At 38.1% G+C, this 10,539-nt stretch overlaps 1 protein-coding gene across 2 annotated transcripts in view; it reads left to right on the forward strand.

The window, feature by feature from the left end:
* Positions 1-2,383, forward strand: part of RAD23B (RAD23 homolog B, nucleotide excision repair protein) — a 46,144-nt gene extending 43,761 nt beyond the window's left edge. For both annotated transcript variants that reach the window (XM_054809271.1, XM_054809270.1), the window contains exon 10: positions 1,519-2,383. In XM_054809271.1, coding sequence (XP_054665246.1) covers positions 1,519-1,632 — 114 coding nt within the window. In that variant the 3' untranslated portion in view covers positions 1,633-2,383. The remainder of the gene's footprint in view (positions 1-1,518) is intronic.
* Positions 2,384-10,539: the final 8,156 nt, after the last annotated feature.

Consider the following 10,539-nt stretch of genomic DNA (forward strand, 5'->3'; position numbering starts at 1 on the left):
GAGGAACTCGGGCAGTAATTCCTCTTGCAAAAGCCTTGGACTGCACAGTTCTAGATCGTGCTGTGATAGGTTTCCAGGTACAAAGGTGTGTCTGCATGAGCACTGTTTGCAAAGTACTTGGATAGCAAGAGGTCTCATAGTTAAGTAGATTAGTTGAAGTCACTGCTTAACCCAGTTATTTGTCTATCCATGAGAATTAGTTAATTACAGCTTTCTAAAAATACAAGTAAACATGTCTATAAAAATACACTTGGGGCGGTACATGGCATTCATAAATACTGTATGTAACACTGACTAAATATGGATTTGCATAGATGGCAATGACTCTTGAGATTTTTCTTAGAACAAATTGCAAAGACATGTCATACTGTGGAAGTGTTTTTGAATATCAAAGACTGTTTTTCAACTGGCAAAGCAAAAGATTATGTAAGGATCATCAGAAAAGAACAATTTGAATATAGATATCAGTTCTCTAGATCTCAAGGAAATTGACAATAAAATTAATAAAACTGTTTGTCCATGTACTTCTTCACAGATCATCCTCTCTAGTCTGCTACATTTCCTTTTAAAACCATTTTATGCAGAAGAGCATTACCTCTACAACCTGTTCCAAAACCCAACAGAGACCTGTATGCTTCTTCCCCTTTCCATGAAAGGCACACTTCAAAATTTAGGTGTCTTAGTATTACAGCTGACACATTCATGCTGTTTGTAAGCATGAAATCAAATTTAAGAATGGTTGATAAGGGATAATAAGACATAATTTCTCACAGAGATTTGATCTGCCCAATATGTAAAAAGCAGTGAGGGCATCCAAAGGGTTGTACATACTTGCCTTTGGCTAAAACAAAGATTGGTTTGCTGAATGTCTTTAGTGCAGACTAAGCCCATTTCCCTTGGCACAGTAATAAGCTTTTCTCTAGTGTTCTCATCCCCTGTTGTCGTTGTGTCCCAGACATCAATTAGTTCCTTGACTTCTGAAAAAAAGATTGCTCTCAACTTCTCACGGCTGCAATGTGTAGTCACGTTTTTAAAAAGTGAAAGTACAGTTGGAAGAATTGAAAGTATGGCTTAATGTGGTGTGTTGGGCTACCTACTAGTGATCACAGCCTGGGAGCTTTTTTTCCACGCAACTTTTGTTAAAAATCCTGAGCTTCGTATTATTAATAATTTAAAATGGGCATTGAAGTTTTTTTTCCTGCCTGCAGCAATGCAGTGTGCCATTACGTCCTGACATTACTGTGACCCAAGTCTGTTATAGTGACTTACTGTGCCAGTGAAAGAAAAGTGACATGTTTTATGGTGCTTCATTACTCATTCAAATCACTTTTTCAGGTGAGAATTCTGTTTACTAAAGACAGACCTTGTTATTCTTTGCTCACTAAAGGCTGTATTGAGCCAGGCAGCAATTTTGTTTCAAGAAGGCAGTGATTTGCTTAAGTGGCATCTCAAGATACTAGACATACAAAGAAGCTTAATATACAAAATGTACTTTCTAAATGTGTTTCTTTTCTTCAGTTAAAGGCATTAGGATTTCCTGAAGGACTTGTGATACAGGCATATTTTGCTTGTGAGAAGAATGAAAACTTGGCTGCCAACTTTCTTCTACAACAGAACTTTGATGAAGATTGAGAGACATTTTTTTGTTTCACACCTCACACCAGTGCATTACACTAACTTTGTTCACTGGATTGTATGGGATATTCGGGCTTATATTCATAATGCTTGATGTATGGTATATGGGGAGAGGGGAAGAAGAGAATATAGGAAACAAAGCAAAGTAAGCAGCAAATATGTCTGCTTTAAATTAGCAGATGCAGAAAATCACACACTATAAAATAATATACAACCAAAAATCAGCTTCTGCAGATAATTAGTTCGTTCTATAAACTGTAGGTTAACTTTTTCTAGGTTTTCACTCTTACTGTACTAGTTCCAGAAATGTAGTGTAATGTTCATGTTCCTTTCTCTACTTAGCATAGGAAGTAGCCTGTGCTACCTAGATTCTACAATCTGTATTTCATGGCAACACTGAATAGCATCTTTGTGAAATCTAAAAAATCTGAGCAAATGTAAACATGAATGCCAAAGTATGAGTAGTTGTTGCTTTTTCAGATGTGTTCAAGTTGTGCAAGAAGCACAGTGTTTTGTATAATGCTGGGTTAAAACAATGTTGGCGCTTTTTTCCAAATGAAAACCCATCTCAGTTAAAAGTGTCTTGATCATTAAGAACCCTCCTTTGCCTCCCCGAAATGATCTGAGAAGCTATATACATACAGGTAAAATTATTATCCTGTTTACATCTTTTCTTTTGGGGAAAAATGATAGATATCTAATTACTGTTCACTTCAATGTTATGTTGCAGTAAAAGTTTTAAAAGCAATAGATTGCATGTTTGGTTTTGTTATATGTGCTCTTGAGAATTGAATATTCTTTTTCTGCCAGCAAACAAAATGCAAGCTTCCTTTCTCTCCGCTACAATGAGACTTTATCAAATCAAATTTCACCTTCCTACCTTTGTTGAACCAGCTTTTACAATACAGCTGTAAACATCTCAAGATACTGGTGTTCTGTGACTCTTGAGTAGATTGTACTGATCAAGCTCTTTCTGTTCAGTAAGGACTTTTTTGCATTTATTCACTTTAAGAGGAAGAGAAGTTCATAACTTGAGATATTAAGCAAACAATCAAGTTATTCCAGCCCAAAAGAATCTGCACTCATACCTTTCTATTGAAAGTAAGACCAGGTTATAGTTTTGAATCTCACTTCTTGGAACCTACTTAGCATTTATTTTGTTTAGTCATTATAAAATGTAACAATCTTCCTTTTAATATATATCAACTTTTAGAGACGATTTTGCCCATCATTGCAATGCTAGCAATGAAAACAAATTCTAATTTAATCTAAAGCTATTGTATGCAACATTTTCTGAACACAGCTTGGGGATATTTTGAGGTTTTTACTGTTGTACTCCGATTACCTGGTGTGGTGTTGCAGGCCTGCCACCCCAGGCCACTCTGAGATCTCAGTATAAGCCCCACTGTGCTGTTATCTCCGATACAAGTGCAGTGATTTGGGCGTCAGGCACTCTGGCCACACCTGGGCCATCTGCTGCCTGAATTGTCCACCAGAACGGCCCAGCATGAGCTGTGGCCAGAATGGAGAATACTGACCAAAGCAAATCATCTTGAGATCCTATCAGTAGCAATCCAAAAGCGAGACCTTTAGAGCTCTCTGAGACTGCAGTGGGCTGTGTGACCCAGTATCTCCCCTGAGCTTCTCAGGGTAGATTTCACCAGGATTGAAAGACTGTCTGCCAATGATTTCATGAGGGCTCAAAGGCCTGATTTTGCAAGGTTCACCAGCTGCCCATTGGTGAATGCCAGCACATAAAAGTGAGTAATTTATGAAACTCATGAAAAGGGAAATTTTGATCGTAGATTAATGTGTGTTTGTGTGTGTGTGTGCGCGCGCATGTGCAATTGGTTCAGAACTGTCTGTCTGTGTATGTGTGTGTGTGCGATTTGGTTCAGAACTATTTGTCTGTCTGTGTGTACGTGTGATTTGATTTAACCCCCATCTGTGTGCACAGCCCTGCTCTAAGTTTTGGGTCACCCTTACCATTTTCGAATCTTTAACTAAGTTGCTATTTTGATTGTAACAAATTCCATTGAATCATTCTGTTAAATTGGCTGATGATTAAGTGCTGATGATAACTATACAACCTAATATTGTGATCTATCTCAAATATTAATAAATCCTAAATTGCTGCTAAACCAAAGCCCTGAACAAAATCTCATTTTGTGACACTTGGATTACAAATTTATCTTCACGGTAACCAAGAAAATATTCTAAGTGGTACAGCACTGAGCTGTTGTACCACTAATGATATTAATGATTTAGTGATAGGACTAAAAATTATTTTCTGCTTAGGTTGTGTATCAGTCAATTAACTACTTAAGTACTACTTAAGCTCGAAGTACAAGTCAAATATCTTGAGAAAAGACTGAAGTGTTTGTTGTTGTATTTTGTTTCTTCATTGGTTGGCCATAGTCTGTTAAATAATTATCTGCACTAAATAGTGAAATCTTTTAAAGCCTTTTACTTTCTATCCTTAGACATCTGTGATGTTTTTCCAGATAGTGTGTTTTTTAATTATTCAGATTTTTTTCTTTTAAAATTTGATAGGTGTATAACTGATCAGTAGCACAACCCAAATCTATCAGTAGGAGGTGTGATATTGCTAAATAGAAAATAATTCTTTCATAATGCTTTCAGTTTAGAGAAGTAAATGTTAATACCTGAGTCAGCCAGTAGACTTCAGCTAAATAGTATTCTCAGTATGTTTATGGACTGAAAGAGATGGATTTTGATTTAACACTCTGCAGGCAAAAAGGGGCTCTTTGTTACCTGTAAAAGGACCGGCTGCCGGGTACTTGAAAAGTGCCAAATTGATACAAGGACTTCTTAAATGTACTTTACTACATAACTAATGCCTAACCAGGACATAAGCTTTAAGTTTGTGGAGTGTTCTGTACTGATCAAACTGCAGTCAGAAATAGCCATTCCTTCTCTAGGAGGATGGAGAGTAAAACAAGAATGTCTGTGGGTGTTTCAGTCTACTCCCTCCAATTTTGATTCTGAAATGTTTTCTTGTTATAAATGTATTTGAATTAAAGATTGTTGAGCTTGGTCTTTGTAAAAAAGCTAGTAGCTTTGTTCATTTGTAACTTCGTATGCTGAGTGACTGAGGGTTTTATAGCTGCTGTGGTTGAAGCCTTACTAGTAATTCTGTTCCCATTTTTCAGCAGTGGAACAGGTGTTTATGTGACTTTGGATGAACAACAGATGTCTTACCTTATATGCTAGCAAAAACTGTTATCTGTTCAATAGTGGGATACTTGCCAGGGAGAATCATGTATCTCTTTGTAGCTGCTGCCAAAAGGGAAAAATATACGGAACGCATATGGTGTTAAGAAGGTAAGTGTGACCTGAACAAGTTGCAAGTTGCGTAAGTTGCCTAGGTATGCTGTACCTTGTTTTGTACCAAGTACTACCAGGAGTTGTCTGCACAGAGTGCTTTTCAGCTTGTTTGCTGCAGATCTCTTAGGGATTTGGGGAGCAGTGGCCTCAGGGCTTTGTGAACAGTAGCTCAGAAAATGAAGTATTGCCTCCTAAGTTTTTTGTACTGGAGTCCTTACCTTTGTTGTAAAACTTCTAAGTATCTGTTTAGTGAAAAACTATTCATGATGTCTTTTTAATTGGGATTAAAAAAATTACTCTGAAGTCATACTAATTATGTAGTTCTCTATCCTTATGTCCTCTGTACAGCTGCATTTTAATGCTGTGGTTCATTAACTTTGTCCAGAATCCTCTTATGAATCTATCTAAAACCCAAGAGATTGGATTGATGATATGCTTTATTCTTACCTACACACTAAGAGAACTTTTTAGGAATGTGAGATAATCATTCATGAAGTCAAACTGGGGCTCTGATTTTCAAGTGTCAGATTCAGCTTTACTTAAAGAATATACATGAATAAATGAAACTGGGACACACAAAGCCAAGTCCTCAAATAATGTAAGCAGATCTGTCACCTGTGGTTTCATTGGATATTTCAGTTGGTTTTACAGAGATTTGGAGGCAGGCATGTTAGTGTTTAAATTTTTTTGCTGATGTATTTCAAGCCCACTCTGTGCACAGAACTAATGTAGAGTTTCTGCACTTGAAACAATAACGTGGGAGTGAAGAGAGAACATCTTTATCAATAACATTTTTAGTTGTTCTTCCTTGCCTGGCTTGGGATGCCAACTAAGTCTTCAACACGCTATCTTTTGAAAAACATTATTTTGAAACTACAGATATGTGGTTGTGAAGACAGAAATTACAAAATTTTGTGACTTCACTAAACTATCCAGAAAAGTAGGGTTACTCCACCTGTAATGAAATTATGTACAGGAATAATCTAATTATTACATTACCACAAAATACATGACTGATCAGCATTGCTGATGGTTGGAATTTACAGCTGCAGGCTGCAGCTGATGCTGCTGACTTCTAATTGTCAAGTGCCAGTGCTGTATTTATATATTACCTCACAGAATATATGAACTGTGAGGAGAAAAGACAACAATCTTCTTGGTTCTTGTTAGCACTCCTTTCCTCTTTTCCGATAGTGAGAAATTGGCTAGGCAAGAACAATAAGTATTAATAACACACAGTTTAAGCCCAGGTCTAATCAAAGCACATTTTATGAAGACACTAGCATCTGTCACATTTCCTGTCCAGACTGCAAGGAAATTAATAAAGGCATATGCATATTCTTCAGTAATAGTAGTAGTCTGGAAAAATAGTAGTAGACTCTGAAGATACTTATCCCCACTTCATCCCTTTGCTTCAGCATTTTCCTCAGGGAACTCTTATAAACCAATATTTACTATATGCTTTTGTTTGCTGAAAGTCTAGTGCTAAAAATAGTACTTAAGTGAACATTTTGTGTTGTGTATACCTATGCAGCTGTGCCTAGACCTAGAATGGAAGTTTCTTTTGCTTTCAGAATAGGTACCTTTCTATTTTGATGTGGCTCAACATTAATGTGAATACTGTGTGCTGCAGAGGGCAAGGAGCAACATCCTTGAAATTCTTGTTGCCTAAGATAGGGATTGTAGATGGGATAGACAAGGAGTAACAAGATATTCCAGCAGGCAGCTCTGTTTGCCATTCCAGGGGAAGGATTCATTGCTGTCCTTGTAATGTGAAGCATTTGACTCTGAATGTGTAGCTACCAAAGATGAAAAAAAGGGGCAATGTCTCCCAGGTGCCTGTGTGGCAGTATCTGTAGAATTGGTGAAAATCTTCTAAATTCAGGTACATATTTTTAAGCATATATTTTAATTAAGCATACTCCTTCCCTCCCCCACCCCCTTGTCTTTACCCTAAATCACCTCCCCCCCCGCCCCCTCGTGATTTCCTTTGTAGGGAGGCTAGATGGCAGTGAGGAGTCTGCACCTGGAAGAGGCAGTAGTGTGAAAGGTCATGCCTGAAAGAGTGACACAACATGTTGAAAGTTGAGAGGAATGGAGTGGTGTGGCAGGACCAAATGTAGAATCAGCTAAGGAGCAAACTTCTGGTGGGACTCTGCAGGTACAAATAAAAGAGAGGTAGATTGATAGAGAAGGTGGGAACTGGATTAACATTTATACTCAAGGAGACTTCAAAGACAAGTCATGGGTTCCTTTTCAGCCAATAGCTTTTTGTCTAGCACTTCGCTTCTAAAACCAGCTCTAAAGTGGTTACAAAACAAGGCAATAGAAAGAAATAAACCAGCTTGTACCTTGGCATAGATCTCACAGGTGACATGTAGTCTTGGGTAGTCTAACCACACTGAAGTCTTCCTGCTTAAAAGTAGAGAAAAAAAGTCATTTGTTTTTTATTTCTAGGTACACGTTACATTGTTAAGAACTGATCTGCTCTTCAGGAGCCTTTGTTATGTGAAGTATGAGAAATGAGTGATCCACCTAAAGTGTGCATTTTGTAGTAATGCTGCTGTTTGCTTTATTTGCATCTTCATGTACAATATCAAATTCCCCTTTGGCAAAGGGCAGGATTATGCAGCATACCAATGGAGCAATGCTGCAAAGTTCATTTGCACAACTGTTTCTGGTGGGATTATTCCTCTTGAGTGTGAATGTAATTCCTGACCCATGAGTACGTTCTTAAATTGTAAACTGTGACCTGTGGGAAGCTGCCACAAAAACTGGGAATACTCAAATCTCAGAAGAGCAACAGGGTTAAGATGAGACACTATCAGAATATATGAAATATGCGTGTAAATCATAGAATCATAGAATGGTTTGAGTTGGAATGGACCTCAAAGATCATCTAGTTCTACCTGCCCCCTTCCCCCCCCTCCCCGCCATGGCCAGGGACACCTTCTACTAGGCCAGGTTGCCCAAATCAACAAAGCCATATTTTTTTCCAGCTGCACTAAGACATTAAATTGTTGCTAAACAAGCACATTGCTATATTGTTTTTCACATTTCTCAGAATTCGAAGTAACTGGCTCACTGGTACACAAATACTAAGAAGGTAAAATACACAAGACCATTTTCTATACCTGGTTAAAGTGTGCATGCAGTGCCTAGGTCGCTGTTCAAAATCAGTGGCAGATTGACATTCCTAAAACATTGAATCTCAGTTTGCTGCGAACAAGAGTGGTGATTTTGCTCACATGCAGGATAGCAGAATGGAGAGCTGTTATTGCTGAATACAACTGTTGGGCATGACTGTCTGTGGGAGAGGCATGTAAGTAGCTTTTAATGGTGACTGTGGGCTGCTGCTGGCAAGGAGGGTAGCCTTGTGTTCTGAGTTCAGTTCAGAATTCACTTTGTTTCAGAGTTGTTGGAAAGGATCTGTTGATTGCAACCTTATTAAAGAGTCAGCTTTGTCACCTGTGAGTTGTATATCCTACACTGCTTAAAGGGGAGGCTAGTTGAAAGCTAAGACTGCAAGTGAGGAGAACTGAGAAGGTCAGTCATGAAGTGATAAGACCTTAGCCTTTTTTTTGGGAAGAGTCACATTACTTAAGCAAACAAATGCAAAATGAGGCTGAAGTTGAAGTCATGCATTCGATGCAGTGTATCTGATGTTCAAGCCATCAGGTGGCAGAGAGAAGGTGATGTTTTTAAGGAGAGAGAAATACCCTCTTGGAAGGTAGTGTGGCAAGAAAAATAGGTGTGACTAATGGGCCTTCTTCTACTGCATGGGCGAAATTCTGCAATCTTCTGTGTATTTAGATTTTGAAATTGAAGACACTGATGCTGCAGTTTCTTTTCATGGCTGCACTGCCGGAGTTTGTGGTGTCTTTACAATTATGCCTTAATAAGCCTTAACATGCCCTGATAATACCTTTTGAATGCCTTAGATATAAGTGATTAGGCCTGTGCTTACATAAATAGCTATCTTAATAGTAAGATGTTATTTACATGATTCTGATTTGTAGGTGGAGAAGCTGCAAGCTTGTCATCATATTACTCATTCCAGCTGAAAATACTGTCTACTTGGCTGGCACATCATCTTCATAGCCTCCATGGAACAATTAGTTTATTTCACAAGTGTCTGGAAGATTGTTTTTGTCACTCTTCTTACGTATTTCTCCTTGGGAGTTTTGCTTTATGACGAGAAGAAAACAAGTAATTTAGAATGCTGAGACAAATGAAACAAAGTTTTCTATATACTAGATTACCTAATTACTAGATTCTGCTAAGTTCCGGTTTTGTGTGTTTGTAAACACTCCAGTGCTGTTAAAAGGGCTGCAATTTTTTTATTCAGTAAAAACAGTGGCAGGATCATCATTATGCAGTGGCCTTAATTAGATGGAAGTATAGGTTGCTTAGCTTTAATCCTGCTCTCCCTTCACCTCTGACCCCAGCCACAGTGTTGCTTGTCTTCATGTTAACTCTCAGATTTTGTAATTGTGGATTGAACTACACTTGGGAGATAAAAATGAAGAATGAACAGTTCAGCTGTCAAATTAAATTAGCACCTTCGGAAGTGTAGATAGAGGTGACAGAAAGCTAACCAGGCTTCTTGTATGGCTGCCTTACAGGGTAATTGTGAGAAGAGGCAGAAGGGGACAAAGTGATTCATTGTGTATTTGGGGCAAGAGAAGGTAAAATGTTTGCCAGGTCACTATAGCAGTCTGTGAAGCTCTGCTGGGGCTGTAAAGTTTAAGTCCTAGGTTAGAGAGTCTAACCACGTGCAAATGAGGTGGCTAGAGAGGGTAGATACCTGAAGAAACCTCTCTATATTTTATGAGAGGGGTTTTATAGACATACGAAAGTGTATGCAGTTTGCATTTTCAGGGTTGGACTTAAGTTGTTATTTCTACTCAAAATTGCATCACTTTTGTCATGCAAACTGTAACCTCATGATAGCAGAATGTTTGCTACTTCTTAATGAAGTGTGTTATCGCATATCTGAATATGTAAGTCTAAGAGCAAATAAAACTTTGGAGAGCTTGAGTGAGAGGTGGGAAACACAGTCATTGCAGTTTGTCTGAGAGAAGAGACTAGAGTTTGATCCTGTGCTTGATCAGAGTACAGGCTGTTGGGCAAATCTGAGCAACTTAAGTAGCATAAATGACTAACAATTGCACTCAGAAAAAGTACTAAGGAGGCTGACTAAAAGGCATTTGAATACTCAATTCTGCCACCTTCATCCTGTGTCTTTTCATATTTTAAGCAGACCTGTCGAAATTAACAATGCAAAGTTGGCTGTTAGTTCCTTAAAAATTTGTCAGTGATGTCAACACAAGTTAGATTAGGTTTAAATTTATTTCTTTCTTAGGTTCTGATGTGTGAGGAAAGCAAGTTGCGGAATCAGGTAGAGTTAGCTGACAATTCTTATGCAATGATGTGTGACATTACCATAAATTTAAAAAAAGGATTTTCGAATAGCATATAATATAAATGCCCTATGCATCTCTGTGTTATTTACTGTAAAATTGTCTGGCCTCCTTTACCTGGTATGGAAGCAAC

The sequence above is a fragment of the Grus americana genome, chromosome Z, assembly GCF_028858705.1.
Source record: "Grus americana isolate bGruAme1 chromosome Z, bGruAme1.mat, whole genome shotgun sequence".
In the NCBI taxonomy this organism is placed as follows: Eukaryota; Metazoa; Chordata; class Aves; order Gruiformes; family Gruidae; genus Grus; species Grus americana.